General features: G+C 41.6%; 1 protein-coding gene across 1 annotated transcript in view; it reads left to right on the top strand.

The window, feature by feature from the left end:
• ANXA4 (annexin A4) overlaps nucleotides 1–18989 on the top strand; it is a 90761-nt gene extending 71772 nt beyond the window's left edge. Inside the window, exons 8-13 of the mRNA XM_040414435.1 lie at nucleotides 309–365; nucleotides 5872–5965; nucleotides 8119–8214; nucleotides 9688–9746; nucleotides 16840–16962; nucleotides 18763–18989. Coding sequence (XP_040270369.1) covers nucleotides 309–365; nucleotides 5872–5965; nucleotides 8119–8214; nucleotides 9688–9746; nucleotides 16840–16962; nucleotides 18763–18822 — 489 coding nt within the window. The 3' untranslated portion in view covers nucleotides 18823–18989. The remainder of the gene's footprint in view (nucleotides 1–308; nucleotides 366–5871; nucleotides 5966–8118; nucleotides 8215–9687; nucleotides 9747–16839; nucleotides 16963–18762) is intronic.
• The last annotated feature ends 1170 nt before the right edge of the window (nucleotides 18990–20159 follow it).

Raw genomic sequence — 20159 nt, 5'->3', positions numbered from 1 at the left:
CAGCTGTGTACACAATATTAAATACTGTTTTAATGTTATGACTGATAAGTCTACATAATACATACAGTATATTCATGGATACCAATGATTGCTAATGCATACATTTGTACAGCTGTATTTATGGCATAGTTTTGATATTTAGCATGTCCTATTTTTGATGCTAGCTAACCTTAGAGGCCCATCTGTGGACGGGTCTGTTCCATTAGACCTTACCAGCGCACTCCTTGAAGACAACCTGTAAAAAGAGAGAGACCTTAGGAAATGCAATTATTATATAATTATAATATATTGATACTATTACTCCACAGGGTGGCCGAGACCAAAGTGACAAGGTTGATGATTCACTTGCTAAGCAGGACGCAAAGGTACGTGTGTGTGTGTATATACGATCACTGTTCTATGTCGTTTGATCTTGACAGGTGCTTTCCACACCTTCCTCTTTTGGGCATTGCGTTGATTTAAGTGGACGCTGTATAATACTAGTATCTTTCCACCATGATGAAAGTTGATTCCCGGGGGTTTCAGCAGCTGGATCTGTAGTGATCAGTGAATGCTATCAGTTGACTTCAGAAAGTCTCTACTTTTATCTATATCGAAACTTATGATCTTGACCCATCCTTGTCCGATCCATTTTGAGCTAATGAAAGAAAGAAGCAAAACAGATGGCATTGGATTTATTGGGATCCACGAAGCTTATGCTTTTTTTTTTTTTTTGGGTTAGAATACATGGTTGAAAAATGATGCAAGTTCATCTAGTTCAACTACTACTTATTGTATCATTGGTCCAGAAGAAGCTATTCTATCCATTAGGAGCCATGGAAACTGTTCTTCCATCACACTATATTCTGAGAGTAAACCTGCTGTACTGTACATGGTGTACACGCCACATCACCCACAATCCAATGCAGCTGACAGTAATCTGCACAGACACCCAAGCAGCAAGGCTTTGACATCGGTGACTAAGGACCCTTTTCCACGGACTGATCTTTCAGCCAATGAAACCAACGAAACTTTCCCAACAATTGCCTGATTGCCAGTGGATGTGATTGCTGCATTTACATGCAGCAATCACTTCTGCTATATGGAGACCAGCGATCCGTGATTGCTTGTCCCCATAAAAAATAATTGCTCCTGGGCAGCAGATCATTTTTTAGACAGCACAATCTAATGCATAGGAACCATGATTTTTGTTGCTGGCAGAACAACACGATCACTCGATGATCGCGTGTTTGCTCATTCATCCCGACACCTTTTACACCAGTGGATTATTGGGAATAAGCATTTATACAAACGCTCATCCCTGATAATCTGCCAGATCATCGGTCCGTATAAAAGGACCCTTAGGAAACAGCAGGCAATATTTGTAATGCTCCATTGAATCTGAGCTCAGAAGCATCAGAAAAGCAAGTCTTTACAAAGTCACTCAACATAACTAGTTTAGATCCAGACCAAAATGCCTGCTTTAACCTTTAATAACATTCCCCTAGCGATGTTCTCTGTGTCAGAACGGCAGAGTCTGAAATAAATTGCCGGATTCACATAGATGATTCCGAGCCGCCTGTGAAGGTGTGTGAGACATTTGAAGTGTTTGTGAAGACAGCAGGACTCAGTCTTTTTTGTTCTGCACACAAAAATAAAACCTTCAGTTTTTGACACTTTCCTTTGTTTCTCGCTGCTGTATTTTTCTCCATTGTTTTTCTACTGTGCTTATTCGCCCCATGACATCCCTTTACAGGCACATGCTGAGTCTTCTCCATTGCAAGGAATTCAATTAACAATTTTACATCCTCCTCAGTGAAGATGCTGCCTCCATTTCAGTCGTGCTTTGTACTTGTGCCTCTTTTAACTCCTCAGGTGGAGTATTCAGTGGGATAGTAATACGAATTTTCTTCCCCATAGTCACAGCAGCCTTTTTTGCTGGATTCATTTTAATTTTCTTTAGGAAGAGATATAATATTTTCAGAGGCTTCTATCGCGGCTGTGGTTGGTAGATGTAATGGCAGATAATAAGCTGAATGTGTGATAACATCCGCTATTAAATATTTATCAATTTAGTTTTTCTGTGATTCCGCTTAGGAAATAGTGACAAATGGGTGTAATGCGTATCCTTGTAGATGGAGTAGATATCTCTCTCTATATGTGTGTATTATATAGTTTTTTTTTCCCTCTTCATGGCCATTAGAGGATTTTTTCTTTAAAGGGATTATCCAACCCCTATAATGCCACCCAAAATGCCTGGGTACCTCATACACGTTATACTTGCCCCGATCCCCTGCACCCGCGTCGCTCCTGATGCCGCACCGCCACCACTGCATGTCCCCAGCGCATGGATCAAAACATCCGGCAACGGGGACAGCCAATAGCAGTCCACGATGGGGACGAGCCTCCCTAGCAACACGGGTGACACTAGGGAGGCTAGTTCCTGTCGCAGCCTGCTATTGGCTGTTCCCCCCCCACCCTCCGTCGCCAGATGTTTTGATCTGCGCACCGGGGAAATGTAGCGTCGGGCATCAGGAGTGACTCGGGTGCAGTGGACCGAGAAAGTATAACCTGTATGAGGTGACAGAGCATTATGTGGGGCATTATAGGGGTTGGTTAACCCCTTTAATGGTAATATTAGTGGAATATCACTATTCTTTTGGCACCTCCACCTAACAGCTGAATGTAGGGGCTGCCTTCATTGTGTACTCAGGCAGAGCGCCGTTCTTATGGTTGTGGCTGCCCCTGGTACTACAGCTCAGTCCCATTCACTTGATGGATATGTGAAAGATAGCATAAAATCTAATTTGATACAAGTTAGCGAGACCAATTTAGAGTCAGTTTGGGTTGCCTTGCAGTTTGATAATCATAAGGTAACTCGTGTAGGTGTGATTTATATAGACCACCTAGCCAAGTCAAAGAATTAGATGATCTACTAGTTGAGGAAATGGCTAAAATGACATTGAAGGGGGAAGTTATCATTATGGGAGACTTTAATCTTCCTGATGTAAACTGGAAAACCAATATAGCTAGTTCTGCCAGGAGTACAGATATTCTAAATTCCCTACTGGGATTATCTCTACAGCAAGTAGTTGAGGAGCCAACCCGGAAGGAGGCCATTTTAGATTTAGTATTCACAAATAGGAATTTGGTATCTGATATTACTGTAGGGGAAAGCTTGGGATCTAGTGATCACCAGTACAGTGACTGAGTCACACAACACAAAAACAAAAGTTTTAGATTTTAGAAAAACTGACTTTTCTAAAATTACATTAGTGGTATACGAGTCCCTATCAGATTGGAACAGTTTCAATGGAGTCCAGGAGAAATGGGACTACTTAAAAGTGGCACTATTGAAGGCAACAGATAATTGCATTAGGCTTGTCAGTAAAAGCAAAAAAAAGGAAGAGACCACTGTGGTACTCAGAAGTGGCCAAAATAATTAAAAACAAAAAGATAGCATTTAGTAATTATTTAAAAAAAACAAGGATGACAGGGAAATTTTTAAGATTAGGCAGAGAGAGGCCAAGCAAGTTATAAGAGCTTCTAGAGCACAGGCAGAAGAGAAATTGGCTCAGTCAGTGAAAAAAGGCGATAAGACATTCTTCAGATACATAAATGAAAAAAGGAATTAAAACCAGGAATTACCAAATTAAAAACAAAAGAAGGAAGGTATATGGAAGAAGATAAAGAACTAGGTGACTGCCTCAATGAATACTTCTGTTCAGTTTTTACAAAGGAAAATGAAGGAAAAGGACCTCAGTTAGGAAGGAAGACTAATAAATCTATTGATGCATGTGTCTTTACAGAGGAAGAGGTTCTAAGTCAGCTGTCTGAAATTAATACAAATAAGTCACAGGGGCCTGATGGGATACACCCAAAGCTATTAAAAGAGCTTAGCGGTGAACTAGCAAAACCATTAACAGATTTATTTAACCAATCACTGGTAACATGAGTCGTCCCAGAAGATTGCAAATTAGCAAATGTTGTGCCCATTCACAAGAAAGGTAGTAGGGAGGAATCGGGCAACTATAGGCCAGTAAGCCTGACCTCAATAGTGAGGAACTTTAATGGAAACCATACTTAAGGAGAAGATTGTGGAACATCTAAAATCCCATGGATGGAAAGATGAAAAACAGCATGGGTTTACTTCAGGGAGATCATGTCAAACTAATCTTTTATAGATTTTTTTTTTGATTGGGTGACTAAAATAATAGATGGTGGAGGTGCAGTAGACATCGCTTATCTAGACTTTAGTAAGGCTTTTGATACTGTCCCACACAGAAGGCTTATCAATAATCTGCAGTCTTTGTGCTTGGACTCCCATATTGTTGAATGGATTAGGCAGTGGCTGAGGGACAGACAACAGAGGGTTGTAGTCAATGGAGTATATTCAGACCAAGGTCTTGTTACCAGTGGGGTACCTCAGGGATCTGTTCTGGGACCCATATTGTTTAATATCTTTATCAGCAAAATTGCAGAAGGCCTCGATGGTAAGGTGTGTATTCTTGCTGATGACACAAAGATTTGTAACAGGGTTGGTGTTCCTGTAGGGATACACCAAATGGAAAAGGATTTAGGAAAACTAGAGGAATGGTCAAAAATCTGGCAACTAAAATTTTATGTTGATAAGTGCAAGATGATGCACCTGGGGCGTAAAAACCCAAGAGCAGAATATAAAATCAGTGATACAGTCCTAACCTCAGTATCTGAGGAAAGGGATTTAGGGGTCATTATTTCAGAAGACTTAAAGGTAGGCAGACCATATCATAGAGCAGCAGGAAATGCTAGCAGAATGCTTGGGTGTATAGGGAGAGGAATTACCAGTAGAAAGAGGGAGGTGCTCATGCCGCTCTACAGAGCACTAGTGAGACCTCATTTGTAATATTGTGCGCAGTACTGGAGACCATATCTCCAGAAGGATATTGATACTTTGGAGAGAGTTCAGAGAAGAGCTACTAAACTAGTACATGGATTGCAGGATAAAACTTACCAAGAAAAATTAAAGGACCTTAACATGTATAGCTTGGAAGAAAGACGAGACAGAGGGGATATGATAGAAACTTTTAAATACATAAAGGGAATCAACAAGGTAAAAGAGGAGAGAATATTTAAAAGGAGAAAAACTGCTACAAGAGGACATAGTTTTAAATTAGAGGGGCAAAGGTTTAAAACTAATATCAGGAAGTATTCCTTTACAGAGAGAGTAGTGGATGCATGGAATAGCCTTCCTGCAGAAGTGGTAGCTGCAAATACAGTGAAGGAGTTTAAGCATGCATGGGATAGGCATAAGGCCATCCTTCATATAAGATAGGGCCAGGGGCTATTCATAGTATTCAGTATATTGGGCAGACTAGATGGGCCAAATGGTTCTTATCTGCCGACACATTTTATGTTTTTATATGAAGGCCTTGTTCACATCTCCATTTTAAGATCCGGCAAACTGTTTCAGCACAGAGCAGACTGCATGGAACGTTTTTTTTTGTCCAGCCAACAGCCAGCATTTGTGCTGGAACCGGCAGACTGATTTCCAAAACTGAGATGTGAACGAGGCCTAAGATAGTAGGAGCTACAAGACCAGACTAGTGTACGTACAGTGCTATGCTTTGATCAACCTCAGGCCATCTATTCAACTATTGGAGGGGTACCAAGATCCCCCAGGGATCAGATATTGATTGCCTATGTTAATCACACTGGAGATAGATCATATATGTAATCTCAGGTATAAAGTGTAGTCTAAATTGCTTATCAAAGTAATTTCAATAACTACATCTTCATTATTGCATAGTGTATAGATATAGTTCAGCAACTTTTATAATATACTAATTTTAAATATTTAGTTCTTCACCATGTTCCGAATTTCTACTTAATTCTCTCCTCGTCTTGTTTTAGGACCTGTATGAAGCTGGTGAGAAGAAATGGGGGACAGATGAAGTCAAGTTTCTGACTATTCTTTGTACTAGGAATAAGAAACATTTACGTAAAGGTAACACACACACTCCTTGTGTAATCTGGATTGGTCTTGTATTACACTTTTATCCAGGAGTTGTATTCGAAACCTTTAGCTGTGTAAACACTTTTATGGTTTTTGTATTCATAACAACCACCTACAGGTGAAACGCGAAAGATTAGAATATCGTGCAAAAGTCCATTTATTTCAGTAATGCAAATTAAAAGGAATTGCATTAATGCAGCTTAAAGTTAGAATTTTGTGAAAAGGTTCAATATTCTAGGCTCAAAGTGTCACACTCTAGTCAGCTAATTACTCCATACCCCCTGAGCAAAGGGGACCTGAGATTGTGACTTTGGGGTTTCATAAGCTGTAATCCATAATCATCCAAATGATAACAAATAAAGGCTTGAAATATCTCGCTTTGCATGTAATCAGTCTATCTCATATGTTAGTTTCACCTTTTAAGTTGGATTACTAAAATAAATGAACTTTGCACAATATTCTAATTTTTTCGAGTTTCACCTGTATAATGAAGAATGAAAAATAGTAGTATAAGTTTTAACCTTTTTGAAGTGTAAGTTGTCTACCCCAGCTTCAGGCTTTCCTTCTCCACTGAAATACTCAGCTGCTCTGTGGCCTATCTATGCCCTGCAGTGGTATGTCAAACGACGTAGTATGTCAAACCTTCACTGCTAGCTCAATAAATTGCAGGAGTATGGCCGGATCTGTGTCCAGAAGCAGCTTCTCCCCAGCACATAGGGGCACATTTATTAAGACCAGCGTTTTAGACGCCGGTCTTAATAAAGTCCTAAGGTGGCGGTGGTTATGAAGAAGAATACTTTCTAGTGTTTCTGTGGGCTTCTGATCCGTGCCTCTGCTCCGCAAAAGATACGACATGTCCTATCTTCAGCCGTATCTTGCGGATCGCGGATTCAAGTCAATGGGTTCGCATCCGAACCGAGGAGTGCACACGGCTGGTGCCCATATATTGCGGACCAGCTATTTGTCCTTATGTTCGTCTGCATGAGCCCTAACAGTTCAGCAGTTCAACTTGGCTGGAATGGCCACTGCAACAGGGTGAAATGGTAACCCACTGCAACAAGTTAACAGTAAAGGATATGTGCTCACCACTAGGGTGAGCTTAGAAGCCTACTGCATACCATTTTATTACTGAGTTCAGTGTACAAACTGTATGCAGTTAGCTCTTAAGCTCCCACTAGTGGTAGTTGTAGCCATACAGAATAGTATCTTTTAGGATCCATTCACACGTCCGTTGTTCATTGTGAATCTGCAATACACCCGGCTGGCACCCCTATAGAAATTCCTATTCTTGTACGCTATTGCAGAAAAGAATAGGACATGTTCTATTTTTTTTCTGGAGCTGCGGACCGGAAGATCGGGGACGCGCACCGGAAATGCGGATGTGGACAGCAGACTGTGTGCTGTCCGCAGCTCTTCCGGCCCCATTGAAAATGAATGTATAGAATGATTTTAACAATTTCCACAGAGAATCTCTTTAAGGGTCCATTCACACGTCCGTAGAATGGGTCTGGATCCGTTCTGCAACGTTGCGGAACAGATCCGGACCCATTCTATGGACGTGTGAATGGTTAAAGAGATTCTCTGTGGAAATTTTTTAAATCCTTCTATACATTTTTTATTTAATGCTGTTTTTAATCTTTAATCCTGTCTGACCCATTTAACAGAATACAATCCCCCCCCCCCCCCCCTCCACCAATCCCCTTTCATTGACATTCCAACACGGTCAGTCAGTCTCTACTTCCTGTCCTTTCTCAATGGAATGGAAACGCCATAAGCAAGCACATAATAGTAAATGGCCTTAGTGGTGATCCATCTCAGCTTGTGGTCGACAGATTGAGCCTTTCCTACCATTCTGACCTGGGGGGACCAAGGCCGCATTGGAATTGCAGCAATTGGGGATCTGATCTTGTTGTGTGGGTTTCTTCATATTTTTTTTTTTTTTTTAATGTATCTCTCTGGAAAACCTATTTAAGACAAGGTATTAAATGCAAGGGATTTTAAGCTCCATACTATAAAAATACATTTGACCTGGTGCAATGAATGTGTGCAGAGAATTCTGCAAAGATATATACATGACTACTGACAGATTGTTTCTGCAAACAGGCAAAGCTTAAACTTGACTCTTTGCTCTGCTCTGTCTCTAGTGTTTGATGAATATAAGAAGATTGCAAAGAAGGACATTGAGGCCAGTATCAAGTCTGAGATGTCTGGACACTTTGAAGATGCTCTCCTGGCTATTGGTACAGTATTCATCATACTATTATCTCTTATGTCTCTTACACAAAATAAAAATGGCTACATCCTTTTGCTTTAAAATTGTATTGAAGGTGGTATAGAACTGATTCCTAGAATTTCATGTCAAATGAACATGCTGGGATTTGTAGTTGCCTATTAGAGAACCACAGATGCATTTGCTGCACGCTGGCTCTTGGGAGGAAAGCACAGGGAGTGGAGCTGGATTGTAGTAGTGGCTGTGGCAATGAGGATGGTTGAATTCCTCATAGTGGCTAATCCAAGGACCCTTAGCTCCCCCTGGCCACGTGGGCAGTGATCGAAGGAGACACACCCTGGATCTGTGGCCCCTTGTCTAGTGGTGGCCAAGATGTCCTTGGTGTTGGATGGGTAGCAAGGTACAAGCCAGGAGCACAGGTCCAGAGACCAGCAGATGGTGGAGGCAGTGATCAGGCTGTTTGGTTGGAAAAAAGAAAGTCTCTCTTTACTAAATAGATGATGGGAGTTACACTATAAATGCAAGCAGCAGACTTTGTTCTCAGATATTGCACAGAGAAGGCTTTTGCCGAAAGCTGTATGTAGAAGGTTACTCTAATGCTGGTCTCCGAGTCTCTTTCTATAGGTACTAGCAATCTTCCCAAATTGACCAAAGGCATGCAGTCACTACCAGTATACTTTCTGCATTACTTGGTTGCAGGGTGCAGTCCTAGATTGGATGACCAGTCCATCTCAGAAGTCTGGCAGGCACCAGAAGCAATCAACCCTTTCCACGTGCAGTAAAGTCTATTACCATAAACATGTCTTTGCCTTATTGACTCAGTTCAGCGTGGCATTTTTTAATGCTCCTTAACCTTCTGTAAATATTCGTTATTTGCTTCTCTCAAAGGGTTAATCCTTAGAGTCTGAGGGGGCCTAATGGCCTCAGAAGGGAGTTTCCAATGTTTTTTTTTTTTTTTTTGCCCTTTCCTATGACTCTGCAGTATTTGTTATACATGCTCTGTCTTCACTATGTGTGTATTTCCGTGTTATCACTTTGTGCATAGTGAATAGTGATATACAGTTATCAATTTATGCACTGTGACATCACTTTGTACATTATCCCTGCACAGTGATATACAGTAACCACTATACTGTGTGCACTGTGACATCACTCTGTTATTGCAGTTTTATTACTTTGGTCATTAAACATGTCCTGTGACATCACTGTGTGTATTATTCCTGTCCTGTGGCACTACTGTGTGCACAACACTTTCTTATGACTTCTGTACTGTGACACCACTGTGTGCAATAACTGTTTCCTATTATTACCCATGTACTAGAACCCCACTGTATTTGCTATTCCTGTTTTGCAATATCACTTTCAGCATTAAAACTATATATATGATCTTTAAATGGTGGTTTTGGATAATAACATGTTTCTCGACTTTACGGGTAGGCATGAGAAATGTGTTTCTAACCTACAACCATATTTTATTTTGCAGTAAAATGCACCAGAAGCAAACCCGCTTACTTTGCTGAGAGATTATATAAATCCATGAAGGTGAGTTGTTCACGGCTAAATTAAAGCTTTTATTACATCTGCCAAATCAATACCCAAGATCAATAATATTTCCTCTATGGATTATAACGTGCAAAATCTTTGTTAAACACTACAGAACCAAAAATTATCCTAACACTATGGCTACTGCGTATTGCAGAGACTACACCTTCTTCTGACAAGTCTTTCAGGATTATATTTCAGAATGTTATTTTACTGGAAATTCTGCAGCTGGTGAAATAAACAGGAGTTATTTGAATGAGTTTCATGATCACAAGAGATAGAAGTACTGCATATTGTTGGAGCAGGTTTTGCACTGGAAGGTTCGTTCATTCAAAATCCTGTTTACAAATCATATGAAATAATGTCACATCAAAAAACCTCCTATTGAAGTGAAGGAGGGCACCTTCTGCTGCCAGTTGCCTTACAGCCAGAGACAGGTTTGTCAGCAGAAGAAAAAGAAAATTCAAGTATTTTTTTTTTATAATTTTCTCACAAGAAAATCTCATAAAAAGAGAAGATTATTAAGTCATGATTGGACAGCTACCATTTATATGAATAGTCTCCTGACTTTTTCATGTAATGTGTGTGTCTGTGGGGAACATTGGTATTCCTTATCAGCAATTACTGCCAGAAGTAACTGCCAAAGGTTCATTTTTAGAAATAAAGAATTACGTGACCCCATTGAAATTAATGCCCAGTCCATGTAATGCATGGACAAGATGTATCCTCCAGAAGATGAAATCTGCATATTAGTACTCTGCTCTGGCTATAAAGAAGAGTCTCAAGTGGGGAACCCAACTCTGTTATATACCTAGCAGGCTTTTGCATATGTCCTAAGGCAAACAACCCTTTAAGGGAAGAATTGGTGGCATGTTTGGTGCTCCTAACTGACTCCATTATAAAAAAAACATAAACTAAATATCACATGGGTCACAAGGGTTCAGTAAGCTGGCTCTAAATGAACAGAAGTAATTTAAAATAAAAAGGTGTGTGCAGTCTGAACCCTACGACAGACATTTCACATTTGTGGAACAACGTCTATGATGGTTCCTAATGCTGTGTTTATAAAGGGGTACTCATTGCTTCTCTATCAAAATATATGTTGTGACAAAGTGGCCTTTAACACACATCCTTCCAAGATGTCATGGCAGTGCAGATGCCTTCACTGTAATCAGGTTAAATTAGCTACAATTATAGAAGTTATTATAGGATGTTAGGCTGAGTTCACACGGGCGAGATTTCCGCGCGGGTGCAATACAGTAGGTGAACGTATTGCACCCGCACTGAATCTGGCACCATTCATTTCAATGGGTCTGTGTACATGAGCGTTTTTTTTCACCCATCACTTCTGCAATGCTTTAAAATCGCAGCATGTTCTATATTCTGCGTTTGTAACGCAGGACAGGGCCCATAGAAGTGAATGGGGCTGCGTGAAAAACGCATTGCATCCGCAAGCAAGTGCGGGTGCGATGCGTTTTTCACTGATGGTTGCTAAGAGATGTTATTTGTAAACCTTCAGTTTTTTATCATGCGCGTGAAAAACGCATCAAAACGCATTGCACCCGCGTGGAAAAAACTGAACAACTAAACGCAATCGCAGACAAAACTGACTGAACTTGCTTGTATAATAGTGCGAGTTTCACTGAACGCACCCTGAACGCATCCTGAGCCAATCTGTCACGCCCGTGTGAACCCAGCCTTAATAGGATGAAGGAGAGAGTCTGTGATCAGCAGTACTCTATTAGCTAGACATTGGTGTCACCAGCATTCTTAGAAATCAGTAGACACACCATACATTTCAATGGATGCCATGTAATGCTTTTTTTTTTTTTAAGCAGCATTGTGGTAGGGAAAATCTGCATTTAAAGGGTTGTCCCATGAAAATATTCTACAGTTTTCAAACCAGCACCTGGATCTGAATCCTTTTGTAATTGCATGTAATTAAAAATTTTGTATAGCCACTGAGTTATTCAATAAAATGTATCTGTATAGCGCCACCTACGTTTTGTTTTTTCTTATTTCTTTGTCCAGCTCACTGAGAAGGCCGCACATGCTCAGTTTCATCCTTTAACTGCCTCCTGAGCTGTGATTGGGAGAGCATGGACACGCCCCCTTAGCTACAGCAGAAAAGACACTCCCCTTGAGCTGCAGCTTGTTATAAATCTAGCAGAGCAATGAATGGGGAGATTTCTGGATCCATGTGAGGTACAGGGCTGGTTCTAGCTTTGTTAGAAAGAGGCTGTCATTTACTCTATGATTGATTTTCATTTTTTACATTAGTTATGGGATAAACCCTTTAAAGGGGTTGTCAGTTTTTTTTTTTTTCCTAATATTGATGACCTATCCTCGGATATCAGATCGGCGGGGGGCTGCCTTCTTTTCTGTTTACCTACTCGCAATCACAACTGCAGTGGTGAGCAGGTGTAATTACAACTTCCCCATTCACTTTATGGGACGGCCCTATCACTTGAACAGGAAGGAGCCGTCCAATTAGTGAAGTGAAGCATTCGAATCGGAATTCGGTCCGAAGTTTAGGAAAATGTTGATTCACAATTAATCAGAATTTCCTTGTGCACGTGTTACAAAGTGAAAGTAAAAAGCCCGGGAACTCGAGATCACCTGTAATGCTGTGCAGCCAGCCAATACGCAGATAGCCATCCCCTGGGATGTCACAGCCCTTTAAAAGTCTCATCCCACGCAGTCTCTGCCATTGTCCTGTGAGCTGAGCATAGGGAGAAATGTGGCAAGCACTCATGTGCTAGGGATAGTGTCACTGAAAATGATTAATAGAAGAATATTTATTATTATTCCAGTCCCCCAATGTGCTAACCAATACCATGCAGTCTGCACCCGTTATGGGGGCCAGGTCTTAATGATGACAATCCTCATCATTTGATGGCTTTACTTCTTCCAATTCATCCTTCAAAGTCTCCATGTCCTAGAAAAGTCAGCAAGATGCAAAAAGAGGAGGAGCTGGATGTTCCTGATGACATATTCTCATCAATATTAGATGATGTGGAAAAGGAGGAAAAGCAGATGGCAGAAGAAGGGCTCCCAGCTGTAGGGCAGGAGAGCGCTGGGGTTGGAGAAGTGGGTATGCCAAAGCTGATTAATATTCAGTGTTTACTGTAAAATAACCTCTAGGAAATTACAGGCCATAACAATAATAGTATGCATATTGTGCCCTCACCTAACCAGCCAAACCCCATACAAGCAACAGACCCTGTTTAAAGGTGCCACGTGGCCAGTAACAATGAAGGACTATACAGTGCAGTCTTCATTATTACATGAAAAGCAGCTGCGGGCTAATTGGCTGCACGGTTCTTCATTGCAGCATGGCTGCAACTCGCCGGCAGCACTGCCGCTCCGTGTGGCCATACCCTAAGGCAGAAAGACCTGGGTATACCTCATTTTATAGAAATTCGTGACAAAGTAATTTGTAACGGATCAAATTTCTTGGCTACCTTTGGCGGAATCTAATTTTTCAAAACTTAGCTCATCTCTAGCTATGTACACCTTTTGGGGGCCATTTTTTTTTTTTTTAATTATTGAATTGTACTCGTTTTGAGCGAAAAATCATTTTTTTTAAAATGAGTCTTTATTAAAAATTGTAAGCCCCTTTCAATGTGCAGCCTTGAGATTCTTTAGTAGCAGGATCTGTATTTTCACACTGTTCCATCAGGTAGCTCAGCTGACAGCTCCTTATCTCTGACCTTTTATTAACACTCGTTATAGGTAAATTTTTACCTTACTGATAACAATTTGGCTTAAATGAGTATTTATGACCTTTTAGTAATTTTAGAGGTAAGGTTTATTAGATGACCGCAGGAAGTGAAAGTACCATTCACACAGCTATTAACCCTTTGTGACAGAACGGCTCAATATTTTTAAAGACCAATTGCAGAAATTATTTTTAGCCCAAAATAAGTAGAATGCAATGAACGTGTACATAGCCTTTAAAGCGTTTATCCCATCTAAAAAAAATCATACATAATCTAGTACATGACAACTGCTTCCTAACAAAGCTAGAACTGGCCCTGTACCTGACATGGATCCAGAGATCAGTCATTGCTCTAATTGTTCTGCTAAATTTATTTTAAGCTGGCAGCTTAGGGGGCTTGTCCTTTCTTGGGGGGGGTTGTCATTCAAGGATGGAACTGAGCATGTGTTTCTATCTCAGTAAGCAGGACAGAGAAATTAGATAATAAGCAAACAGCAGGGGGCGCTATACAGATAAACTTCACTGAATAACCCAGTAGTTATAATACATTTTTAATTACAGGCAATTACAAAAGTATTCCGATCCAGGTGCTGGTTTGCAAACTGATGAAATGTTGTTATTTATGGGACAATCCCCCAAGTAGTGGAGTGGCAATGGGACAGTCTTTTCATGAATGTAACAGTATATAATCTAACAGTGACATAATGAATGCTCATTTACATAACGTATTTGTCGTTATTCATATTAAGAAATGTTACTTATCAAGAGCTGGAATAAATTAGATTTGTGAACCGTTCTACGAAGATAAGATTGGATTGGCAGGGTATGATGATAAAATTTAGATAAAAATACATGGTACTTTTTTCGGTCATTTTCTAGTCCCTTTGCTGACTTCTCCCAGGAGGGATGCACTGTCTGGTACACTCTCCTGGAAATGCCCGAATATTTTTCGCACTTGATGAAGGACTTGCTCTTTTAAGCTCCAGTGAAGCTAAACCACATGTGACAAATGAGCAGAGAAGCAGCAGCTCTGCTTGTCATTTATTACAGCTTTCCTGCCTGCTCAGAGCAAGAGAAGGAGCTAAAGAGAGGGAGCAAGATACATGTGGAAGGACGAATAATAGATGAGAGACCTTAGTCAGAATGGATACAGAACTATGCTGGGGGGGTGCCATATTTTGGATGGAAGATTATTTTTTTTTTTTCATTTTTTTTTTTCCTACTAAATTTAATCACGTGGAATATTTAAAGAGGACCAGAAGTATATATATGTGTGTGTATATATATATATATATATATTATATATTATTGTGGCGATGGGAACAGTAAAATGCATGGGGAAGTCCCGGAAGGGTGGTATATCTCTCCCAGGTTCAACTGGCTGAGGTGGGTGAAATCCAGAATGGTGCTGGCTTCAGTAAATATAGTTGGAGCTGGAGCTATTTTCTTTACTTATTCAGGGCTGAATTTTATTCGGATTGGGATGGTAGGTTTGGTAGTGGGACCTCCCAATTCACCCCCATTCCAGGGCAGGTTTTTTTCCTAGCAGGAAGTTATCGTCTAATCAGCCTGGGATAAAACACCTTCTAGAATGTCAGTCAGAGAGAGAGTGTGATCCTAGAGCAGTGACCTGTGGAGGATCTAAATGGTCTCAGCCAGGTGGGCTGACAGTCCACAGGGCTGTGTGATAGCCCAACGTTTAGGGGAACAGCGACACCTGCTGGAGTGAGGGTTGCACGGCCAGAGTCCAGAGGACTACTGGGCCACACTCCCCCCATAAAGGTACTGGACTTGTTACAGCCTGGAGGCTGCGGGACTGTTAGGCTGAGAAAGCCGCAGGTGATTACCATGTGTGGATGGTGCTTTAGGTGAGTCAGGGATCTGATTCTGTTTAGGTAGAGCCCAGACGGGCAAGGTGTTTACTTTTTCGATTTGTTTGTTTGTTTGTTTTGCTGACGTGCCACAATAAAGCACAGTTTGGCCCCTAAATCCTGGAGTCCTGAAGAAGTATGTGGTTGCGACCCCCTGAAAGAAAGGCGATCCCTTACAAAATATATATATATATATATATATATATAATATAAACATAGTATAGTAGCTGTGGTTTGTATTGCAGTTCCATCCCATTCACTTAAAATGGAATTAGGCTAGGTCATCAATATTTAAAGAGGACCTAACATTGCGGACAGCATCATCGCCAGGGAGAAGGAGACCTCCACTGAGAAGGTGAGGTCTCCACCTCCCTGTACCGATGCTAGTAATTGGCATATTAGGCGAGAGAACAAACTGGGGGGCACAACGGAGGGGACAATTTTTAAAAATAAAAAAAATAGCACAATGGCATCTGCGTAAGGCAGACAACATTATAAGGTATTGATTTTAGAATGAAAAATCCGTTGTCACGCCCTGCCCTGTGGGTGTTCTGAGGAGATCTGTCAGAATTGCTGCACGTGACTCGATCTGACAGTTTGTTTTGTTGTGGGTTTGAACAGAATCCAACCTCCCATCAGGTGTGGTTTGTTTGGTTATTGGTGAGGCTCTTTATTCCTCCCTCTCCCTATAGCCTTTGTGGGTTATAGTTCTTCCTTGTTTGAGCTCTGGAAGTATGGTGGATTGTCTGCTCCAACTCATCTATAGATAAGTCCTTTTTCCCTTTTTCCTTCTGTCTGTTTTTACTAGGCCCCTAGAGTGACGCTAGCTCCTTCAGTTGTGGAAGGAGCTGGTTGTCTCTTTCCCTCTTCCCTACTGCTGAGGGTTTGGTCCAGTGCGTTACAGCTTTAGGTACATGGGCATGTGCATATCTACCATCGAGATATGCACATGGGCATAGCAGCGTAGGGAAAGTCTCTTAGGGATTGCTAGGTGGTGACCCCTTTGTTCCCTAGCTTTTCGGGCCTAGTCAGTTGTTTTGTGCGCTTTGAGGTGTTCTGTTTCCTTCCCTTATCTTACCTACCATGACATCCGGTGACAGGTCCCTTTTTAAGGAGAATATGTCAGCACATTTGGTCATGCTAAACTATTGGCAGCACTCGGTGGGGGCTGGGGAGAGCAGTAAAAACATACTTTTTTGTGGAAGTTTTGTTATCAGGAGTAGTGTAAATATGAACTTTTATTCTGCAAGTGCACTCTCTGCAATGAGCTGCTTCATAGCCCTTCCCCTCTATCCTGAGTGACCGCTTTAGTGGTCTCCTGGTTGGATGCTACAGCTGTCACAGAGCAGAGAGGGAGAGGGGTTGTGAAGCGGCTCTCTGCAGAGCAGAATACAGAATTTCTTCTCAACTTTTGTAGAACCCCTTGTATGGTGGTATTAGGAATGGATTTATGTTCTGTATGTTCTGCCACTCATCTGCCATCACATGTACATGTTTACAGGGTCTGGGCACTGATGACAACACACTGATCAGAGTGATGGTCTCCCGCTGTGAAATCGACATGTTGGAAATCCGCTCAGAGTTTAAGAAGTTGTATGGAAAGTCCCTGTTCTCTTTTATCAAGGTGAGAGTCCCAATCATTTTATTGGTCAGAGGCATATCCAAAAAGTCCAAGTCACACTACATCTACTGCTAGCTGAATTACAGCTCCAGCATTGCTCATGTTCTTTTAAGGGTTCAATCAGACGTCCATAGAATGGGTCCGGATCCGTTCCGCATAATTGCAGACCCATTCATTTTCAATGGGGCCGGAAAAGATGCGGACAGCACACAGTGTGATGCCTGCATCTGCATTTCCAGTCCATGGCACCGAACCTCCGGTCTTATTCAATAGGAAGCCTCTAAGTGCCGGCGATGTGCGGCATCGGTGTTTTGCGGTCCGCAATATGTGGACCGCAAAACACTACAAACGTCTGAATGGACCCTTATCCAGTACAGTAATCTTCTCATGTTCCTAAAGATCACTGTGTGTGAGACTTAAGCCAAGTTTACATGGGGTAATTGTCAGATGCTGAGGAGAGTTCATCAATATTAAAAGCCCGGAGAATCCATGGTACACCCATGGAAAAACAAGGCTGTGTGGACGGGCAACTCTGGTGCTTCAGATGGTGCTGAAATTTCTTGGTTATGTAAGTAGGGAATTGTCACTGATCAATGCCTGCTAAATAATCACTCGGCTTTTTGTATGGTGATCTTTAGTGTCGTAGTCTGAGGCACAGCATTACAAAGTAAGGCCTGCCATCTACTTTAGACAGCTGTCGGCTGAATGCCCAACCTCCTCCCCATATACAGATGTAACAGAGTTAACACACAAACTCTTAACTCAAACTTGAAACAAAACAAAAGCCATTGAAAAGCAATTGAAGGTGTTTGTTCAATGCATTTAGTTTAGATAACATGTCTCATAAAGCATGTGTGTTAACTCTACTACATCTGTACATGCCTGTTCAGCTAGGCATACTTGTGTTGTGAATGAGCAGAAGGGAGAACGCTGCTGTGAGACACCTCTGGTGGCAACTTTTCTCCCCAGAGAACAAAAGGATCAGGCATATTGAAAGTCAACAGCCAGATACTTTTTTTTTTTTTCTGCTGACATCTGCCATTGGGAAAAGTCAGGAAACTCCCATACACGTGAGATGATTGGCTTGTTTGGCCAACCTTAATGGGGTATTCCCATCGGAGACAATGGGGGCATAATTCTACGATAATCTCCCATTGTCTGATAGGTGCAGGTCCTACATCTGGGACCCGCACCTACATCGAGAACGAACCCCTGAAGATTGTGAAGGGCGCACTGTGCATGCGCAGCCTCCCTCCATTCATTTCTATAGGGCCACCAAAAATAGCTGAGCGTTGGCTCAGCTATTTCCGTCGGCCCCATAGAAATTAATAGGAGCGGTGGCTACGCAAGCGTGGTACGCTCCCATTCAATCCTATGGGGAGAGCGGTTGGCGGTGGCTGGACCCTGGAAAACTCAGGGTCCTCCGGCCACCACCTTCCCGGCTCCATTCTCAGTGTAGGTGTGGGTCCCAGAGGTGGGACCTGCACCTATCGGACAATGGGGGCATATCCTAGCGATATGTCTCCATTGTCTGAGATGGGACTATCCCTTTAATTTAATTTGTATGGCCAGCTTTAGGATGTAGTGCCAGAGGAGTCTTAGAAGTTTTGATTAGGGAAAAATGATGAACATGGGTCTTTGACTGAAGTCTGTATTGCTAGATAGATGAGAGAAGAGGATACTTGAAGAATTTAGAGAAAGCAGAAACTTTGGCATAACCATTAGAAAAATCAAACTGGTTGCTGTTTTTATCTACCGGTAGATGGTTTATAGAGTGTTCTGACATCTCACCTTGCTTTCCAGGGGGACTGTTCTGGAGATTACAGGAAGGCTCTCCTGAAACTGTGTGGAGGAGAAGATTGAATAAATCTGTTCCCAAAAAATCCTCTTTCAAGGCTAAGAGATCTCATCAGATCATCTCATGTGCTTATCGTGTATTGCTAGCAGTAAAAAATATTGTTTCTTTTTTATGATTGTATCACCTCTGTCATTTAATTACATATAAATTTTTACATCCACTACTGATCTAAGCATTTGTTGTTGCCTGAGGCTGTTTATTATGATCTGTAACCCATGTAAGGAATGGAGCAGTCCTTTTATATGGCACCAAACTTTGAGAGGCAGACTAAAAAAATCCATGCTGGTTGGTGGGTCTCTAATTTCATGATGAGTCATCTTTTCAGTCTTGTTAACCAGGACAACATTGCACTTTTTGGAATAACAGAGCTTATGCAGGCACCAAACAGTTTTTTTTTTCTTATTTCTTGCCCTAATTCAATAGCGCTTATTTTTATATAATTTACTTAAACTACTTTCACACTTGTGTTGTTAATTCCGGTATTGGTAACTCCATCACAATTGGGAAGTTGGCTGTTGCCAGAGGACCCAGGATCCAGATTAGTTTAGGCTGAATGATCGTTTGTCCAAGAACTATGTCTCCCTACTCCCTCCCAACTCCCCCATACACATACACGTTCAGTTCACCAAGCATGTATGTGTATTCAATAAGGCGAGATGGAAAGCCGGTGCCAGAAACTTCTCCCAGGAGAACAAATTAGGTTGTCAGCTGAACCCGCTGTTCTTGGAAGCTTCGACAATAGACCATTTCTCAGTTGGATTTACAGGTGATTATCTCCAGAGTAGGTTGTCAAGATAGAAGCCAGGGGTCATCAGCTTGGGGAGCAGTCAGGGTCATATGAAGACCTAATCACAAAATGACGAGGGGGTCAAAAGCAGGAGGTCTAACTACAAGTACCAGAAGACAGGCAGAATCCAGGGTCAACACTAGTATCAGGAAGTCAGGATGAAAACAAAAGTACTCTAGCTTGCACAGAATATTCCTTGGGGCTTATGCACATGACTAAGTCGCAAGTCACCAAGATGAGTAACACTGACCCAAAAATAGGCCCCTAAGTCATATGGACATCATAGAGGGGATACTCCGCTCTGGACGCCCTCTGTAAACTAGAATAGAGAGTAGTTTCTATTCTGGCAGACGCAGCACATGCATTATAATAAATGATGTTACACTGCACCCTAAACGGGATGTGAAAATGAGGGTTGCTGATAACTGGGGGATAAAGAAGTCGGACCTACTTTGTTTTAAATTTACATATTGATGGCCTATCCTCTGGATAGATAATCAATATCAGATCTGCAGGCTTCCGACTCACTGTACTCAATTGTATGAAGAGGCTGCA

The sequence above is a fragment of the Bufo bufo genome, chromosome 1, assembly GCF_905171765.1.
Source record: "Bufo bufo chromosome 1, aBufBuf1.1, whole genome shotgun sequence".
In the NCBI taxonomy this organism is placed as follows: domain Eukaryota; kingdom Metazoa; phylum Chordata; class Amphibia; order Anura; family Bufonidae; genus Bufo; species Bufo bufo.
Note: the sequence above shows the minus strand (reverse complement) of the source record. Positions and strands in the feature narration are given on the sequence as shown.